This window comes from Bos grunniens, chromosome 9 (assembly GCF_055505025.1).
Source record: "Bos grunniens cultivar Pamir isolate PY7600 chromosome 9, Bosgru_T2T1.0, whole genome shotgun sequence".
NCBI lineage: Eukaryota > Metazoa > Chordata > Mammalia > Artiodactyla > Bovidae > Bos > Bos grunniens.
In genome coordinates, this window is record NC_141173.1 from 43,742,124 (window position 1) to 43,763,120 (window position 20,997).

A 20,997-nucleotide genomic window follows, 5' to 3' on the forward strand; every position below is an offset into this window, starting at 1 on the left:
CTGTTTTTTCAGTATTTAAATAGCTAAAATGATACACAAGAAGCCTTTTACCATTTAATAAACTGCTTTTATATATCAGAAACTGTTTACTGAGTACATAAAATCTATTGTTCATGGTGATTATTATGTAATATAAACAGTATGATTAGTGAGCACTGCATAATTTTGATAGAAAGCTAGAGCTTACTTAAGCCATATTTGTGATGTTTGTCTTTTCTTACCACCTGAAAGGTTTTTGAAAGAATTATTGCAAATTATTAAATAACATGTAATGTTGCTAGTAACAAAATGCAAGAATATTTGCGTTTTTGTTACAGTTTCCGTATAGTTCCTATGTAAAACATATTGTGGAAAGTTAATGAAATTTAGAAATATATGGAGTAAAATTGAAAGCTTTAATTCCAATAACTGAAATATAAAATGTCTTAAAGGAGGGAGGTTGAAGAGAGAGGAGATATATGTGTATTTGTGCCCGATGCACATTGTGCAGCAGAAACCACACACTGTAAAGCAGTTATCCTCCAATTAAAAATAAATTTTAAAAAAAGTCGTGTATACCTGTGGTGGATTCATGTTGATATATGGCAAAACCAATACAATATTGTAAAGTTAAAAAGTAAAATTAAATTAAAAAAAAAGTCTTGAGATTAGCTGTTATATTGTTATGTCTGTTGCTGCTGCTAAGTCGCTTCAGTCGTGTCCAACTCTGTGCGACCCCATAGACTGCAGCCCACTAGGCTCCCCTGTCCCTGGGATTCTCCAGGCAAGAACACTGGAGTGGGTTGCCATTTCCTTCTCCAGTGCAGGAAAGTGAAAAATGAAAATGAAGTCGCTCAGTCATGTCTGACTCTTCGCAACCCCATGGACTGCAGCCTACCAGGCTCCTCCGGCCATGGGATTTTCCAGACAAGAGTACTGGAGTGGGGTGCCATCACCTTCTCCATTGTTATATCTATGTATATGTTATTTTAAATTCCATTTAGTATGTATTTCTTAGATGCTGCTTAAACAGCTCATAAGAAGGGGGAAATATGTAATATTTCCAGATGAGTTTTTATGTACTTTATTAAATCATTGATTAGTTTATTAATATATTAATATAATTTCTAAATACTTAGCTTAAACTTAAAAAGGAAAATAAACTTAAATAAAAAAGGGATATTTTAGGGAAAAACTATTTAAAAAAATTTTTTTAAGATTATTGTTAATCATATGAGCTGTTCTTTTGCTTATTACGGTACATTTAAAAACTGTTCCTTAAGCTTTATTTTTCACACTATAATTGGTGCTTTCTGAATATGATTGAAACATGCCAAAGTATATGCATTTACTGATTTAACTCTTTGACTACTCTTTCTAGATAAATTCTGATCTCCTGCCTTTTATTAAAGAAAAGACCGGTGACTCCTTGACTTTTAATCTAAACTCAGCTCCTGTAGTCTTACACCAGGAGTTTCTTGGAAGAGATTTGTGGATAAAGCAGATCAGAGAGGTAAAATGAAATTGCTTTTATTTTAGATACCAATAGTATTTAGTTAATTTTAAAACATAACTCATATTTTATGACGATCTAAGAGCAATAGTCATATAGAGCATATAGATCAGTCATATAAGAGCTTATTCATGTAACAGGTAAAATTCTTACTTTATAATATACAATTTTTGAGAGTTAAATGTTAGTTAAAAGTTAGAGACTACAATACTGTATTTTCTTGTTATTTGAGTTTATAGAATACTGTAATACAAAACTAGTGCCTGTGGTGAATGCTAATTAACTCAGATGATTTTTTTTCCTAAAGGCTTTCAAAAATTGGGCTATGGTAATAGCACCACCCTTTAACTGACAGCAATTTCCCATCTGTAGACTCTAGCACAAGCTGCAGAATTCCAGGAGCTCCGTCTGTCAGCTCATTGGGTTATTTTAAAACAATCTTGGACCCTGAATACTCAAGTTCTGAGGCATTATCAAAGAAGAAAGAAAGAAAAAAAAAAGTGTAGTTAAGTAGGAGGAGTTAAGGAACTTGAATTGGGTAAATTTTCTACTTTTGTGTGAGAGAGAGACGGTATGGAAGATGAGAGGAAACTTTTTTGGATTTTTTTTAATCCAGAAACTCTGGTTTTAAAAGTTCTTGGCCTTTTATCCAGAGCTTCATGGAATTTATTTAACTTGGTGGTTCTAATTGATTGGGTTAATCTGAGACACAGCCTGGGGAACCAGGCCCAGTTGAGGTGGAGGTAGATAACATATGTAAAGCAGAGAGAGCAGAGATACCTGCTTTTGGAAAAATAAGATTTTCCCTCTCCCACCTCTCCTCTGTAACAGATCTCAAAATGCCAACAGCCAGCTTAAAATTCCTCATATTCACCAGGTAGAAAACGAGAGGATTCCTTTCTGGAGAAACTGTCAAACTCAGAGGAAAAGCCCTGCAGATGTGGACATTTGGGGCTCCCTCAGTAAACATGCCGTGTCCCTAACCAGCTGCTTTACAGTGAGGTCCAACAGTTGACAAGCCTCGGAGTGTCCAAGGGGCACAGAACTATCCAACTGAAGTAGAATAGCTAATAAAGGACCCTTGGGCATTTCAGAGCAGCCTCTGCCGTGAAAGAATGAGTCAAAAGCTAACTGATTAAAAAAAAAAAAGGAAACAGAGACAGTGCAAGGAAAAAACAAAAATTCAAATGTACTGTAATCAATATATTCAGTGAGATAAGATAATAAATCCATGAAATAAGAACAAGTGATATGGTGGGCTTCCCTGGTGGCTCAGTGGTAAAGAATCTGGCCGCCAGTGCAGGAGACACAAGTTCAAACCCTGATCCAGGAAGATCCCACATGCCACAGAGCAACTAAGCCCAGGGGCCACAACTATGAGCCTGTGCTCCGGAGCCTGGGAACTGCAGTTGCTGAGCCTGCACGCCACAACTGCTGAAGCCCGTGTGCTCTAGAGCCTGTGCTCCACGGCAAGAGAAGCCACTGCAATGAGAAACCCACGTGTGGCAACCTGAGAGTAGCCCCCGCTTACTGCAACTAGAGAAACGCCTTCACAGCAATGAAGACCCAGCACAGCCAAAAATAAAGAAATAAATAAAATCATTTAAAATAAAAGGAACAGGTGATATGTAAAATGGGACAATTCAAAAATAAGAAATCAGAATTATAAAGTATAAAAATATGAAAGTAGATTTAAAAAAAAAATCAGAAGAGTAGAATAAATAAATAAGAAAATCCCCAGAAAACTGACTAAAAAGACAATAGGAAAATAGAAAAGGTAAGAAAATTAGAGGACCAAATGAAAGATCTTACATCTATGATGAGTCCCAGAAAGAGAAAACTGAAAATGAAGATGAAAAAATTAACAAAGGATTAAAGAAAAGAAAAATTCTAAGAATTGAGGGACCTGAAGGTGTCTCCAAATTGAAATGGTACTCTAAATTATGAATTTTAAAAGACCGACACCAAGTACTATCATTATCAAATTGTGAAACAGTGGGGATAAAGAAGAGATCCTAATACTTCCAGAAAGAAAAAGAAATACCAATGTACAAGGGATCAAGAGTTAGAATTGTCTTAGTGGTGACACTGAAAGCTTCAAGGCAGTGAAGTAATAACTTCAACAGTCAAAGAGAAATTATTTCCAACTTAGAATTTTATGCCAGTCGTACTAGCAAATGTGATATTAAATAAAGACAACTTAAAACAGCATTTCAGAAAACCTCCTAAGCATTTTTTTTTTTTTAGGGAACCGGTTGTATATTCTATCAAGGGAGTAACCAAAAAAGAAAAAGGCATGGAGTTTAGGAACTAGGGCATCAGCCATAGGTGTGAAGTGATAGGTATTCCCAGGACACTGAAAGGAACAGTAATAAACAACAAGAAAGAAGAATGCCAACGATAAGAGCACTTGCTGTGTGCCACCTACCGTTCTAATGAGAAACCTGAGGCAAAGAGAGATTAACTTGAGCGCAGTCACACACCGCTGGCAAGTGACGGAGCCAGTGTGCAAACTCGGGCAGCCGACTACAGGACCCATATCCTTAAATACAGCAGCATGCTATACTATCTCTCCTCCAAGCAAGTCCTCGCTGATGGCTCTGCATCCAAGCCACATTGGAACAAGAGGACAGAGATCTCCAGAAGAAATATCTCTAAGGAAAACATGGAACTGATGATCCCATAATGTGCTTGGCCATATTGAGAATTTAGGAACTATTAATGACAGGAACATAGAAACTAAGTGTACTAGTTACTACTTTTACCTGACACATTACCCCAAAACTTAACTGCTTAAAAATAACCATTTTAGGGGGCTTCCCTGGTGGTCCAGTGGTTAAGACTCTGAGCTTCCAATGCAAGGGGTGTGGGGTTGATCTCTGGTTAGGGAACTAAGATCCCACATGCTGCATGGCCTGGCCAAAAAAATATTATAATAATAATAATAATAACCATTTTATTATGTTCATGGATGGAATTGGGACAGTGCACAGAGGGGATGACTGCTCCATGATGTCTGGGACCTCAGGCGGGAAGACTCACAAGCTGGAGGTGATTCAGTGATGCTGGAAACTGGAATCATTTGGAGGCTCTAGTCACATCTGGCCCTTGGGCTGGGCTGTCAAGAAAACAAGGTTTCTTACCAACTCAAGTACTCATACATGCCCCCCCACCCCCCAACTTAGCTTGGCTTCTCACAAAATGGCAGCCTCAGAGTAGTCAGACTACTTACTTGACAACTCAGAACTCCAAACACAGAGCGTTCCTTCCAGCAAACAAGGCAGAGGCTGCATTTTCTTTTATGACCAGCCTCTGGTGTCACCTCTCATTTTCATGGTCTCCTTTGAAAATAATCACAGGCCCCCCCAGAATCAAGGGGAGGCACCCATGTACCTCATCTGTCACTGGTAACAATTTCAATCAGTTTGGGGTCCACTTCTATAAACAGCCACATTAAACATGTGAAATTAAATGAGGCAGTTCTTAGCCATAGTGAAAAAATTTCAGTGTATAAGAAAGGAAGTATAATCATAATACTTTACATGGCTTAGAGAATAATATTTATATAGCATAAAAATGTGAATACCAAATACTAATTTAAACCAAAAAATACAATCACTGAGGAGAGGGTAAGGGAAAGGAATATGTTTGGTCATATGAGAAATGTAATTATTCCTGTTATCATAATAGAATCAATAGATAATGTCTAAAACTTAAAAATCAAGAAAGAACAGTACTTGAAGATAAAAGAAATAGCCAAAGAGAGGAAAAATGAGACAGACGAGATCTGAAGAGTGCTAGGGTATTTTGTTAGAAGCCTTGCGCTATTTGAGTCTTTAATTACTATACATATGTTTGTTTTTGTTTTTAAACCTTTAGTTTAAGATTTTATATACTTTGCTATAGTAATTGCACTTCTAATAATGTATCCCAGGAAAAATATCATAGATGTGGGCAAGATTTATATATTAAAATATATAGTAAGATACTAATTATAAAAGGAAGAAAATGAAAATTGATCCACTTGAAAATAGAAAAAAGTTAAATGAAGTATAGTACAAAGAAACATTATACAACTATTGAATATTGTATTACAAGGATTGTATTTGTGTGCTTTTTGACAGCTGAACCAAAAATATATATATACAGATGGCGTTAGTAGCTCTAATTGGGTTACATTAGAATACATTGCAGATTTATATACTTTGGTTGAAAAGATCCAGCTAAATATGTTAAATGAAAGCTATGAAGTCTCAGTTGGCTATTCACATATATACATATATAATATATATATGAGTAACACAGGTAAGAATTTTAAAGAAGCTTCACAGAAAAGGGACATATTTAACTCTTAGTGTCTTTGCAAGCTTACAAAGTTGTAAATATAGACTATATGAGAGTCCAGGATTTCCTGAACAGCTGGTGAAATATCCCCAAATCATTATCTTAAACTTGATTTTCAGCTCAAAGGGATATCCTTTCCAAATAGCCTATGCCTTAGGCATGAATTCAGGTAACTTCCCTCATAGCTCAGTTGGTAAAGAATCTTCCTGCAATGCAGGAGACCTGGCTTCGATTCCTGGGTCAGGAAGATCCTCTGGAGAAGGAGATGGCAACCCACTCCAGTATTCTCGCCTGGAGAATCCCATGGACAGAGGTGCCTGGCAGGCTGCAGTCCATGAGGTTGCAAGAGTCAGACACAACTTAGCAACTAAACCACCATCTAGTCATTAACTCTAGTAAATTAACTAGATCTTGTCCAGCGGTCAGTAAACTCTGCTGAGATGAAACCCATGAGCAAACAGGGTTATGTCCATCAACCTAGGTCTCCTGTGATCATCTCTAAATCCTCATCCTTCAGGAAAAACTAGCAGTTTATTACTCACTTCAGGGCTTTTAGGCCCTTCTTATATCTGCATGTCTGAGTCATGAACGGGGTCACAGAAGAAAAAAAGATGAATTCATCTGAAGCAAATAAGAAATGTAAGAAGTTAGTTTCTATCATGCAGGGAACAACATTCCTCAGGTTAAAAAACTCCTTACTTGAGTTTATTTTAATTTTCTAAATTATATTCATGTTTATATAAAGCTGTCTACAATAATAATCTTGTTCTGTGCATATCCCCTAGTCAGAGTTAGGGAACACAATTTGGGTAACACTTGAGAGGGACATTCTATCCTCAATCTCAAGGAGGCTGCTTATTAATCCTGAAATTACTTCTAGTGCTCTCTTTCCAACTTCCTGTGATATTTTTCTCCTCTGCATTTTTATGATACTTTCTTCCCCCAGGTTTTGAATTTTATTGTAAGATTCTTAAGGATAATAGTGAATTTACTTTTGAATTACCAATGATACTTGCATAATGACTCACTTGGAGTAGTCATCCAATTGTGCGTTCTTGCTAAGTCGCTTCAGTCGTGTCCAACTCTTTGTGGACCACCCTATGGACTGTAGCCCTCCAGACCCCTCTGTCTATGGGATTCTCCAGGCAAGAATACTGGGGTGGGTTGCCATGCCCTCCTTCAAGGGGTCTTCCAGACCCAGGGATCAAACCTGTGTATCTTATGTCTCCTGCATTGGCAGGTGGATTCTTTACCACTAAAGAAAGACTATCTTATGTTTCCTGCATTGGCAGGTGGGTTCTTTACCACTACTGCCACCTGGGAATCCCCAGTCATCCATTCAGTTCAGTTCAGTTCAGTCGCTCATTCGTGTCCGACTCTTTGCGACCCCATGAATCGCAGCACGCCAGGCCTCCCTGTCCATCACCAACTCCCGGAGTTCACTCAGACTCACGTCCATCGAGTCAGTGATGCCATCCAGCCATCTCACCCTCTATCGTCCCCTTCTCCTGCCCCCAATCCCTCCCAGCATCAGAGTCTTTTCCAATGAGTCAACTCTTCGCATGACGTGGCCAAAGTCCTGGAGTTTCAGCTTTAGCATCATTCCTTCCAAAGAAATCCCAGGGCTGTATTTGTCAAAAAGTGTGTGTGGTGTAGTCTTCTGGGGACAAAACTGGTGGCAGCTTGTTTTGTTAAATAGAAATAGACAAGGTGGTATTAACAGAAATGGCCCATAGAGGACCAGGATTTGGGAGACCTAGATTCTGGTTTGGGCTTTGCTAGCATCTGTTTCGGAGAAGCGAATGGCGACCCATTCCAGTACTCTTGCCTGGAAAATCCCAGGGACGGAGGAGCCTGGTGGGCTGCTGTCTATGGGGTTGCACAGAGTCGGACACGACTGAAGCAACTTAGCAGCAGCAGCATCTGTTTACCTTAATCACTTTCTTTAACATCTTTTTTATTATTTTTTTGTAAAATGATGGCATTGAACTAGATCATTTCTAAGGTCCCTTTCAACTCTTAAATCCAAGAAATTTCTTTTTTAAAAAACTCTTAAACAGGAAATGTGTTGTAAGAAAAAATATTTATCTGTATTAGAAGCTAAGTACTACCTTTGACACCTTTGAGAAATAGAAACATCTTGCTCCCAGTAATGAAAGACAATTATGATTTCTTATTGTCACATATAAAATTATTTCCCTGCTCTGCTCAGGTAGGTTTGAGTCCCATCTATCTTCAATTTCCTGCTTAGGGAGAGTGAGAATTAATGACTAGACAAGGAAGAGAAGAGGGAATTACATACCCTTAGTGCCCATTCAACATCACTGCAAAGCCAAGAAGCAGAGCACCTCTGAAATTTTTCATATCACTCTATCCAACTCCCCCCTCCTCCCCAAGTCTTAAGATTGGATGGCACTCTTCCACTGCAGCCGCAGTGCACACACTATGCACTTCTATAAGAGGCAGTGTAGAGCCCCAAACCAGATCAGAAACAGCTGAAAGATACTTGTTGAGCAATGTCTCCATACTAAATTCTACAGATCCCTCCCTACCTAAATTTTAAATTTAAATTTGTAGCTGCTGAAAAATAATGATCAGGTAGAAATACTGATAGTGAATGGGTGATTCACCCTAGGGAAGTGAAGTCATTACTCAGCTATCATTTTGATTCCTAATAAAAGAAAGTTAGAATCTTTCAGAGAACCACAGAGCTCTGACTCTCTCAGGGACTCCAGGGGCTATTGCAGGTCAGCATGCTTTATTTTTAATGATCCTTCTAGTTTCCTGCTGCCATTACAATAAGAAATAAGAATTATGATAATTTTTTTCTTGGCTATGTCTGAAAGTACTGAAATGTCACTTAGGCTTGTGACATTCTGACACTGTCATAGCCGTCCACAAAATACCTTAAGTGAATACATACGACTGGTACTAAACTATAACTCACTTGTCCCTAGCTATCGTACTTTTTATTCAAAAAATAAAACATTCAAAAAATTTTGCTAGAAAAGGCTAGTGTGCACAAACGTAACACATGTATATTCTTAAACAAAAGAGAAGGTACACATTCAGAGAGTCCTCATTAATGCCATATGATATTTTTCTAATTATTTATGTTATTTTTTAGTAGTTTCAAAAGGAATAATACTGACAACATTCTCTACCATGTAGAGTATAGGCATTTGAAAGGGGACCACAAACACTTTGAAATGGCTCTAACTATCTCCTAAATTAAAATACTTCTTAAGGTTTTCTGATGCACCTAAGGAAACAAAGTGCTTGAATATAGGAGATAACAGCAGTTAGTTGTCTGAAGGTTGTCTGTGGCCTTGTTAAGAGAAACACAAATGTAAGGAATACTGTAGTTGATGCCATTTGGGCAGCTCAGAGGAAAGAGAGTTTGAATCTGGATGAAAATGTCAAGAAAGGGTTTGTAAAGTAAGTGATATCTGAGATTGTCCTTGAAGAAAAGCTTAACAATGAAGATGGGAGTGAGGGCTTCCTACACAACAGAAGCCATGAAGAAGAACAGCTGCAGATGGGCAAGTGTGCCATGTATTCAACGGGAAAAAAATTATAATTTGGATGGAAGACAAAAAACATAGGGCAGTATAGAGAAGATGAAGAATTGCCAAAATAGTACATAATGACTATGCTTAAAGACTTTGGTTCAAACAAAAACATGTATAGCAATAGCCAAAAAATGGAAGTGACTCAGTGCCCATCAAATGATGAATGGATAATGTATCCATGCAGTGGATTATTATCTGGCCATTAAAAGGAATGAAGTATTGATACGTATTCCACCATGACAAAAATGTTCTGGAACTGGATAGTGGTAATGGTTGCACAACATTGTGAATGTCCTAAATGTCATTGAGTAAAATGGTGAATTTTTCATGATGTAAACTTTGCCCCAACTGAAAAAATAAGACTTTGGGATGTTTGTAGAAAATGAACTTGATTCAGAAGTCATGGAGCAGAAACTGAAAGTTTTTGAGCCAGGTAATGTCAGGGTTTGAAATGTGTTTTAGAGAGGTGTATATAACTACATTATGTAGCAGCAGAAGAGCAAGAAGATGCTATAGATACTGCAGTCAGAGTTGTGGGGAATCTGTTGATAAGTGCGGGGGGAAGGTCCTAATCAGAGTGTTGGCAATGAAAATGGAAAAGTAAGGAGGTTAGTTATAAAATTCACTTTAGAGAGGAAATGTATTGGACCTGAAAACTGATATGACAGGAAGAAGCTGGCAGATGTATACTAGTGAGGGGTGTTCAGAGGCCAAAACCAGGATATAGAACTTGGACAACAGGAAGAATTGTGCTATTAATAAAAATAGGGAAGTTAAGTGGGGACATTGGACAAGTTTGGGTTTTGACACGGTGAGCTTGGAGTATACCATCAGGGTTGGTGACCATCACCTTGGGACCTGGCCATCACCTTGGGACATAGCTACTGGAGGAAGCAACTCAGTTCTGTCAGCCTCATTTCCTTGCTCATGGCCTTTGTGAGATCCAGGTAGATTTTTTTTTTCTTAGTCAAACTGTCATTTTATATTTCACATCTCTTCTGGATTCCAAGAGAAGCATGGTAAGAAAAAGGGCTTAAAAGCGATAACAGGACTTCTGAACAGAGAGGGGTCTATCGTGTAGGTAATAAAAGCCTCTGCTCTTTTTTAATGGGGTACCATGTGTTACCTCACTTCAGTCGGGTCTGACCCTTTGCAACCCTGCAGACTGTAGCTTATCACAATTCTCTGTCCATGGGATTCTCCAGGCAAGAATACTGGAGTGGGTTGCTATTTCCTCCTCCAGAGGATCTTCCCAACCCAGGACTGGAACCTGTGTCTGTCATGTCAACCTGCGTCTGTTATGTCTATCTGCATTGGCAAGCAGGTTCTTTAACGAGCACCACCTGGGAAGCCCTAATGGGGTACCATAGCCTTCCTCATCTATGCGTCTCTTCCTCTTACACTGAAGGGGAAGGAAGAGAATACAAGAAAGCTAATTCCATGGACATGCACATTTGCCTCCAAAAAACAGCTTTCCCTGGAGAGAGGTGGTAAAATCAGGTACCTACGCAGTCCAGTTCTGAAGGATGTTCACTTCCTTGCAGATGCCTTCTGTGCTTTCTTATTATTAATATTAGATAAGAATGATCAAGATAGCAAAGAGAAGGGGTGCCCTGTTCCTTTATATTCTGACACCTTTCCAGCTCCATAACTGGAGAGCCCATGCAAAGATGGGCTCCATAAAGGACAGAAATGGTATGGACCTAACAGAAGCAGAAGATATTAAGAAGAGGTGGCAAGAATACACAGAAGAACTGGACAAAAAAGATCTTCACGACCAAGATAATCACGATGGTGTGATCACTCACCTAGAGCCAGACATCCTGGAATGTGAAGTCAAGTGGGCCTTAGAAAGCATCACTACAAACATAGCTAGTGGAGGTGATGGAATTCCAGTTGAGCTATTTCAAATCCTGAAAGACGATGCTGTGAAAGTGCTGCACTGAATATGCCAGCAAATTTGGAAAACTCAGCAGTGGCCACAGGACTGGAAAAGGTCAGTTTTCATTCCAATCCCAAAGAAAGGCAATGCCAAAGAATGCTCAAATTACCATACAATTGCACTCATCTCACACACTAGTAATGCTCAAAATTCTCCAAGCCAGGCTTCAGCAATATGTGAACCGTGAAATTCCAGATATTCAAGCTGGTTTTAGAAAAGGCAGAGGAACCAGAGACTAAATTGCCAACATCCGCTGAATCATCGAAAAAGCAAAGGAGTTCCAGAAAAACATCTATTTCTGCTTTATTGACTATGCCAAAGCCTTTGACTGTGTGGATCACAATAAACTGTGGAAAAGTCTGAAAGAGATGGGAATGCCAGACCACCTGACCTGCCTCTTGAGAAACCTATATGCAGGTCAGGAAGCAACAGTTAGAACTGGACATGGAACAACAGACTGGTTCCAAATAGGAAAAGGAGTACGTCAAGGCTGTATATTGTCACCCTGCTTATTTAACTTCTATGCAGAGTACATCATGAGAAACGCTGGGCTGGAAGAAACACAAGCTGGAATCAAGATTGCCGGGAGAAATATCAATCACCTCAGATATGCAGATGACACCACCCTTATGGCAGAAAGTGAAGAGGAACTAAAAAGCCTCTTGATGAAAGTGAAAGTGGAGAGTGAAAAAGTTGGCTTAAAGCTCAACATTCAGAAAATGAAGATCATGGCATCCGGTCCCATCACTTCATGGGAACTAGATGGGGAAACAGTGGAAACAGTGTCAGACTTTATTTTTCTGGGCTTCAAAATCACTGCAGATGGTGATTGCAGCCATGAAATTAAAAGACGCTTACTCATTGAAGGAAAAGTTATGACCAACCTAGATAGCATATTGAAAAGCAGAGACATTTTGCCAACAAAGGTCCGTTTAGTCAAGGCTATGGTTTTTCCAGTGGTCATGTATGGATGTGAGAGTTGGACTGTGAAGAAGGCTGAGCGCCAAAGAATTGATGCTTTTGAACTGTGGTGTTGGAGAAGACTCTTGAGAGTCCCTTGGACTGCAAGGAGATCCAACCAGTCCATTCTGAAGGAGATCAGCCCTGGGATTTCTTTGGAGGGAATGATGCTGAAGCTGAAACTCCAGTATTTTGGCCACCTCATGCGAAGAGTTGACTCATTGGAAAAGACTCTGATGCTGGGAGGGATTGGGGGCAGGAGAAGGGGACGATAGAGGGTGAGATGGCTGGATGGCATCACTGACTCGATGGACGTGAGTCTAAGTGAACTCCGAGAGTTGATGATGGACAGAGAGGCCTGGTGTGCTGCGATTCATGGGGTCGCAAAGAGTCGGACACGACTGAGCGACTGAACTGAACTGAACTGAACTGAAGAGCCCAGCAAGGATTGCTTCCCCTCCCAAACCAAACTCAGCTAGCTGGCTGCTTCAATGTGGAGGCTGACAGATCTAGTAGATGTCTGATTTGTTACCTTTTGAAATCCTCATACACTGTACCCAAACCATTCTAGGATGAGATATCCTTCCTCCCTTCCTCTGTCCACCAATAGATCTTATATATACATACTAAATTATACAGCTTCACACCAATGCAAATGCAAAGCGAACTTGTTTTCAGTAAGACCTGAAATTCCTTTTCTCAAAAGGAGTCAGTGATATTTCTGGCAGTACCAAAGCAGACCTTTAAAATATCATTATCTTTTTAATTTTTGCAGCCACCAATGTAATCTTTTATTCAAACAAGAATCATTAGTGAATAATTGGTTAAAACAGTTGGATGAATAGTTAGTAAGGGAACCAAATAGTCATAGGGACTCAACGCACCCTTACAGATTACATATTGAAGACAGAGGGGAGAAGTGAACAAACTTAGTCTCACCAATAATAAGACAGCTGATACTGCATGACTCCTAATGTAATGGAGAAGTGTGCAACATCATCTGTGTAGCTGTCTTTCAAAACTATCTTCACCTAAATCTAATCATGTGAAAACAAGTCCAGGATAAGGGATATTCTTCAGGGCAACTAACATGGATTCCTTTTTAAAATGACATAAAAGAGAGAAAAGGTGGTGGTGTGGAGACTGTTGTAGATGAGAAGAGATTAAAAAGCTGTGACATCCAAAGGGAATGTATAATTTTTAATTTGATCTTGGATTGGGATATACATACCTCTAAAGGACTCCATTGGTTGGACTAGAAATTTTGAATATGGACATTATGTTAAATATAATAAATGTTAAAATTATTAGATGTGGTCATGGGTTTGTAATTGTGTAGGAGAAAATGTTCTTATGAGATAAATGCTGAGGGACATATTTAGAAATGAGACATCGTTATGTCTATAACTTAATCCCATATAGTGAGCAAATGATCATTTAGAGAGAAAACAAAGACGGCAGTATATTAGCAACTAACCAGTCGAGTTGGAGAGCAAATAGGTGTTCTTTATGTTCTTTCAACTAAAAAATTTTAAAAGAAAGTTAGTTTAAGATGAGAATCTTATTTTTTAAATTGTTATTCTAAAACATAACTGGTAGCATTGGGGAAGAATAACATGATAAGTAGAGGTGATCCGTCTCTAGCAATTTCTGCACTCCCTGCTGTGGAATATTATTTTTCTGCTTTTAGAAAAAGGTTTTTCCATATCCAGTTTTCAAGTCCAGATAATAGTAGTTAGAAACTGGAAGCAGTTCATTTTTGTCATCCAGTCCTTCTTTGTTACCTGACTTATAAAAAAGCATTTGTTTCTTAAAGTAAAAGACCACATTGTACATCCATTACTTACCAACAGGGAATCTATCTGCCTTTGGTCTGCAGAGGCTAGTATATAAACGTTTTGGAATTAATCCCTCTGTGCATCCTCTCAAGTCAGAGCACTGGCTTTGTTTTCTCTGGTGTGGAATATTGTTTTGCAGCGCTCACTGTAGCTGTCAGAGGAGGCCTTCCGTGTCATGAGCACTGGCACACAACTTGTCTGTTTTCACATTTTTTTTTTAAGATAAAACAAGGTTCAAACCACACATTCTCTGTGAACTGCTAAAGACCGGGAAAAATTACTTTCTTTTCTCATGACCTGGATTGACAAGAAGCACACCTACAGGAGCCAAAGGATGAGTGAATCCCTTTTAAAGACCCAAGTAATGAAGCCCTCAGGGAATTGGCGTGCGTGGCAGAATTTACAGTGGCTTCTGGAGATGAACAGTGTAGCAGGAAGAGGTTCAGGACTGCCGGCTGTTGAAATACAGTCTGCATTTATTTTATATCAGCCTATTTTGGGCCCCAGTGAGAAAGTTATTTTAATATCTTGCTCTGCTAGAAATATACATGCTAAGTGGCAGATGTCAAAAAAGGCGGGGGGGGCGGATAAAGTTACAGCACTGCATTCTCCTTGAGACTTACAGAGTTTATAGAGTTGTTCTCTTTTTAGCCTTTGAAATAAACCCTGATGCATACAGAAGCCGGATGATAGGCATAGTCCACATCAGTGACCCTCAAATGACTCAGAATTCAGGGCTAGGGTATTAAGGACCTACATTTTCAACAGGCTGCCCAGGTGATTCTGATACAGCCAGGCCAGTACTTGGGAACACCTGGTCTGACCCAGTATGCTTATTTTACAAATAAGAAAATGAAGATCCATGTAAAAATTTAAAATTTCTTGAGGTGTTATCCTATTATGGACTTGAAACCATATTTCCTTTCTCCCAGCATATCCATTTCTCAGGAGGTCACAGTGCCTCTTAAAGTGGTCACAATTAAGAGCTTAGGTCACCAGTTTCCCTCCGTAGACAGGGCCTACTTACCACCTGAGGTTTGGAGGTGCACATTTGAAATCTGAGGTCTCATGACCTCCATTCAGGCTCTTTTCTTTTCAGTCACTGTTATCAAGGTTGAGACTCTTAATTACTCTAAACCGCTGCATCTATGAGAGGCTTGGTAGATTATTTTTCTCTGTTCTCTTCTTTTGTTGAGTTTCACAAATTTCTTGAATTTATTTTTTATAGATTCCTATCTTCAGCTTACTTCTAAATAGAAGTTGAGTAATAAAATCAAAATACGGTACTGTTCAATATGAGTAAAAATTATTTTTAAGACAGCAGATATTGACTTCCCATTAACTGAATACTGACTGAATCTAAACACCCAGCTTCCCTAGAACTAGGAATGATATGAACTTTGCTCTGTAAGTCTCCTGAATAAACAGTATATAACCAGCACTTACTAAGAAAGAGCGTTTATCCATTTATTCGCTCTTTCACCAGATACTGACCATCTCCTGTCTATAGGCACTGATCTAGACATGGACTACAGTTATGATCAGGAGAGAAAATGTCCATATTCTCATGGAGCTTAGAGGGAGATTGTATGTGAAAACAAGATTATACAACCCCCTAGAGGAAGAGGTATTTATTTGTTCTGTTCCTTCCTGTGTCTCCAGTGCCAGAGCAATATCTAACACCCATCAGGTACACAGTGGACAAGTATTGAACGAATGAGCACCGTCAGATGAAACAGAAATTATGGCCCTCCTGAAATTAACTGTTTTATAAGCTGAAACAATTGGTAACATTCAATAAGAAATGTTATTTATGTAGGGGATTAAGCCATGTGCACTTTTTTTCTAATTTGCCGTATTTTATAAGCTCTAAAAGCTTTTTGTGAAAAAAAAATTTTATATCAGAGTGTACTTCCAGGTGTGTGTCTGACATACGTGGATATTAACTCACATAGCAGCTGAAAATATCTATAAAGATCTAATTATAGTATTTTATTTTATAAAATAAATGATACTTTTATGTACAAGCTAAAGCAGTCAAGGATGAAATGGTCTTCACAAGACTGGAATGTTTGTTGTGACAAAATAAAAAGGACATTCAGGTGAGCAGCATGTCAACAGTTACAGTTTGTTCAGGTTGTATTGGCTGTGGCTGTCATTGTATGTAGGGTTCTAGTCTCTCAGCTTTCAAACATTTAAGAGCTGATGTTAAATAAATAGGGATTTACATACATGGTATTTCTTTGCCATCATCCCCAGCAAAGCATATCTCCACCATGTAAAAGGTGGTGGCCAATCTAGGAATACAAAATAAAATGAGAAGGTTTGCAAATAGCTGTGACTCTATTAAAAAAGAAAAAAAAAAGGGTGGGGTTTAGCTTCCCCAGTGGCTCAGCAGTAAAGAATCCACCTGCAACACAAGAGCCTCAGGAGAAATGGGTTTTGTCCCTGGATCAGGAAGATCCCCCTGGACAAGGGCATGGCACCCCACTCCAGTGTTCTTGCCTGGAGAATCCCATGAACAGAGGAGCCCAGCGGGCTACAGTCCTTAAGGCTGCAAAGAGTTGGATACCACTGAAGCAACTTAGCTGGTAGAATGGAGGTGGGGGAACTTAGCATGCATGTGATTCTATAAAAATGTTGAATCCTGTACACTTGAAACTAAAATAATATTGTAAATCAATTCTTCAATTAAAAAAAAGAAAGAAAATAGCTTGTGACTGATTAAAGCACAAGTACTTCAAAATAATAGAATTCTCTGTGATGATTAGTTTATAAGCAACGTATGTGATGAGACTACTCTAGATGTCTTTATCTGTAAGTAGCATTGTAGTCACTGTTACTATATGAAGAAACTGATTTTTTTTTTCTGAGACTATTGGGGAAATGGCTTAGTACCTCCAAAAGGAAAAGTCCACCTCCATCGTTGTAAATTATAGTTTCTCTGCACTTTACCCTGCAACATTAAGATATGAAAGGTACTCAACTTTCTAACTTTCAACAAACACCACTTTCAACACTTCTCACATGTCCTTTATGTTAAACACTAAGATGAGAACGTTGAAAGTGCTAGAATGAAGAGGAGGTAGATAGAACAGAAACACAACTAAAAGTAGTGAGGAAATTGCTGACACGTTACAGAAATGAGTTGTTTGATAGTATAATGCTGTGGGGCTCCCAGTTTGTGCATCATTGGAAGAGTGCTGTGCCTGAGAAACCCATGCAAGAGACAACCCTTGCCTGAGAAACCCAGCAAGAGACAAGGGAAAGGACGAACAATTGAAAAGGTGGAAAACTGGTGACCACAGAATCAGCCTCCATGTCAGATATCCCTTAATCCAAAATGAATTTGAGAGACAGGTGAGAATTTGAGAACTTGAAGACTAAGCATATTATGAAATGCTGCTGCTGAAGTTTTGGTCACAAGCCATGGATTATTCATGAGATCAAAGCCAGTTCATATTTGCATGATATCAAAGTGAGTAGCTAGGTCATGAGTGCACCATGCAGATGTTCTGGGGCTCCACACCACGCCTGCAGAAGTTACAGTGTTGGGAGAGAGATTTCAGTGTAGACAGAATTGTTTTAACTTGGGGAAAAGACAAGTCTGTCCCTGGACAGTAGATATAAAATACCTGAGCAGAGAGAAGAATGAGCCTCATTTTAAAATATCTGCAAGAACCGACTCTTATTCCTGTATATTACATCTCAGGACTAAATTCAAACCCTTCTTAGTTCACTAAAAATCTTAGATCCCAAAAACATCTTTGAAGAACAGATTGAAAACCACAGATTCTTTTTTACAATACATAGGTTGCAGAGGCCTTTTGTTTCATTGAAATCTTGCAATTCCCAGTTTTAACTAAGTCATTTGTGATGGTGTCAAAAGCTATACATGAGCAGTATCTTATTAGAAGTTGCTTTTTATGAAAATAAGAAAAACAAAATTAGGCCTCTTAGGATAAATTTTTTTAAGATTATAAAGAAGCAAAAAGATTTTAAACTAATGTTATAAAGATCTCATTTTCTCTCATGAAAATAATTGCCCACATTTAGTGTCATTATCTGTATAGTGTCACTTTGGACTCAGAAACAAAATGGTCTCAAGACCTAACCTGTGTATAAGTTGAAGGGCACTCGTTCTGTGCAGGGGTGGCAGGAGTTTTGTTCTCAAGTCCACAGAAGATGAGCTAACCTACCAGCAAAGACTAACACATTGGTTGTCTCTATCATGTTCAGATTTGATAAATAATGCTTTTGAGTATATGTTTTAATTTCAAATTGTTTTTTAATAACTAAAAATATTAAAATTTGACCTTATATAGGATGTCTCCTCACCTCCAGCTTTCTTCCTTCTCCTCATCCCTGGTGACAGTGGGATGAGGTGGGGGTCTTTTGCACAATACCACATATTAAAAATTATGCCAAAGGGAGTGGGGAAAAAATGAACCCACAGATTGCTTACTAATTGTACAGAAGGAAATAGATCATTACAGTGAAACCATCTGATAGTCACCACTTAAACCCAGTGATCAAATTTATAGCATTACCGAGATACAGGAGAGCCTGACATTTGGTGCCTCCTGAATTGATGCAGTTGAAGTATATAGTATTCCATAGAAGATATTCTTGCAAGAAATGTTTAATCTAAATCTAAGCAAGCTTCTTCAGACCCAACTTTCAGTTTGTAAGCAAACAGGGACAAGTTAAATGACACAATGAAAAAGTGATAATAATAAAAGAGAGACATTTTATACAACAGCTGCCCTGGTCTCCTCAAAAAGTCAGTTATTTCCATCAAAAAAGTTAATGATTTTTATTTTCATTTCTTAAAAAATGAGGAAAGGCTAGTCTAGATTTAAAAGGCAAAACAGAGATAAAAGCCAAATGCAATGTGTGAATCTTGATTAATTCTAGTTTGAGAAGAAAAGCTAAAATAAAATATATTCTTGGGACAACTAGAGAAATATGAGTATGGATTGTATATCAGATGGTATGGCATTATTGTTTTGTTTTGTTTTTTTTAATTTGAAAGTGATCGTGTATGAGTTGTACTATGCTTAGGAGATGTTTGCTGAAGCATGAAGGAATGAGGAGTCATGGTGTCTGCCACTATCAAACCTAGAGTATATATGTGTGCTTGTAGTACTGAACTTTCAACTCTTCAATACATTTGAGAGTTCTGTATATATGTATATACATACAGATGTGTATGTTTCACTATATACTATGTAGAGATAGAAGAGGAAGTGGAGAGGGGGAAGAAAGTTGGCTTATTCTTTGAGAAGAAAAGTTATAGAAATACTAAGTGACTTTTAAAGAACTAATTGATTTTCCCCTCTTTTCTATTTTAGGCTCAAGAGAAAGGAAGATTAGACTATGCTAAGGTAGGTAGATTTTGTACATTCTACACAATTTTATACACTTGTATTTGCTATTTGGTTTTTATTTATATTTGAAAAGTAAAAAGAAAAGCATCACATTCAAAACTAAGGGACCTTCCATGTGAAGTAACAGGTAAAATGGGATTCATTTAATGGTAAGTTTATTTATTGAATGCCTACTTCTTTCCAGACACTGTGTTAGGCATCAGGAATACGAGAATAAACCAGATCAGTTCTTTCATTCATGACATTTACAAACTAGTTGAGGAGGTGATTAATAAACAACTAAATGGATACATAATATAATGTTAACTGGTGGTAAGTGCCCTGAGGAAAAATTAACTGGGTAAGATCACTAACTGTTGCTGGAAAGATGTCTTTGGACTATGGAAAAGAGCTTTTAGCATCATCAGGTAATACCTGGGAAGCACCATCCAGGGAAGGTTTGGATTCCTAGAGGCAGTAGTTTTCATATAACCTGTGGAGCTTTTGAAAACATACATGCCTGTGTTACCACAGCACCATACCTCTTTCACCAACATCAGAATTCCCTGGTAGGCAGAGCTGGCCAGGGACAGGATGGAAGGGTTTGAAAAAAGGCTCCACAGATCATTTTGACACATAGCCTTGTTCAAAAACTGCTGTGGGATTTTGGATTTCAGTGCACCTGTGCAAGCCTTTGAACACACTTGGGTTTTCTCCTGAGGAACAAATGGAGTATTTTTGCAGGTGTGTGGGATGTATACAGCTGCTTGACTAAAGGAACGTGCTAACCATCTGGTTTTTATAACAGTCAAGAATAGCCAGAGCGTGAGCACACCTGTACTCCAAAGACAAGGAGGAAGAAATGGGACCTGTAAGAGCTCTGCTTGCACTGGGACAGCTGGAATCCCCCCGGTGATCTCTGCAGGGCTGATCTAGAACCTTGTGCTCTTGGCAGCCCTGAAGTGCACACCCACGGTTCCATGCCTTTTCTTTGCCTGAAGTGCAGTTCTTTCCTTCTCTGTCTCACAAACATATGTGTGCTTCAAGAAAAATTAGATTAAGAGTGGTATCTCTATACTGAAGACTTCTGTGTCTGTCACTCTATCTTTGATGTCTGTGCTAAGTCATTTCAGTCATGCCCAACTGTTTGTGACCCCATGGACTGTAGCCCACCAGGCTCCTCTGTCCATGGGATTCTCCAGGCAAGAGTGTTGGAGTGGGTTGCCATTTCCTTCTTAGATGTCTACTTGAGCCTTATACCTAAATGGTCTCCCACAGGCAGAGATGCTCAAAGCATCTTAAACTGAACTCGATATCTTCCCAACATCTCTGGTCACCTTTTCTTTAGTAGACTTTATTTTTTAGAGCAGTTTTTAAGTTCACAGCAAAACTGAGCAAAAAGTGTAGAGAGTTTGCATTACCCCCTGACACCACACAAGCACAGCCTTCCCCACTGTTAGCGTCCTACAGCAGATTGGAA

General features: G+C 38.6%; 1 protein-coding gene across 8 annotated transcripts in view; it reads left to right on the forward strand.

Annotated features, from left to right (window-relative positions):
* PDSS2 (decaprenyl diphosphate synthase subunit 2) overlaps positions 1-20,997 on the forward strand; it is a 296,799-nt gene that overhangs the window by 248,911 nt on the left and 26,891 nt on the right. For all 8 annotated transcript variants that reach the window (XR_015132974.1, XM_086317481.1, XM_086317482.1 and 5 more), the window contains 2 exons: positions 1,361-1,492; positions 19,503-19,535. Coding sequence is in view for 7 of the 8 variants with exons in the window: in XM_086317481.1 (XP_086173607.1) it covers positions 1,361-1,492; positions 19,503-19,535 (165 nt within the window). In the remaining variant the exon portion in view is untranslated. The remainder of the gene's footprint in view (positions 1-1,360; positions 1,493-19,502; positions 19,536-20,997) is intronic.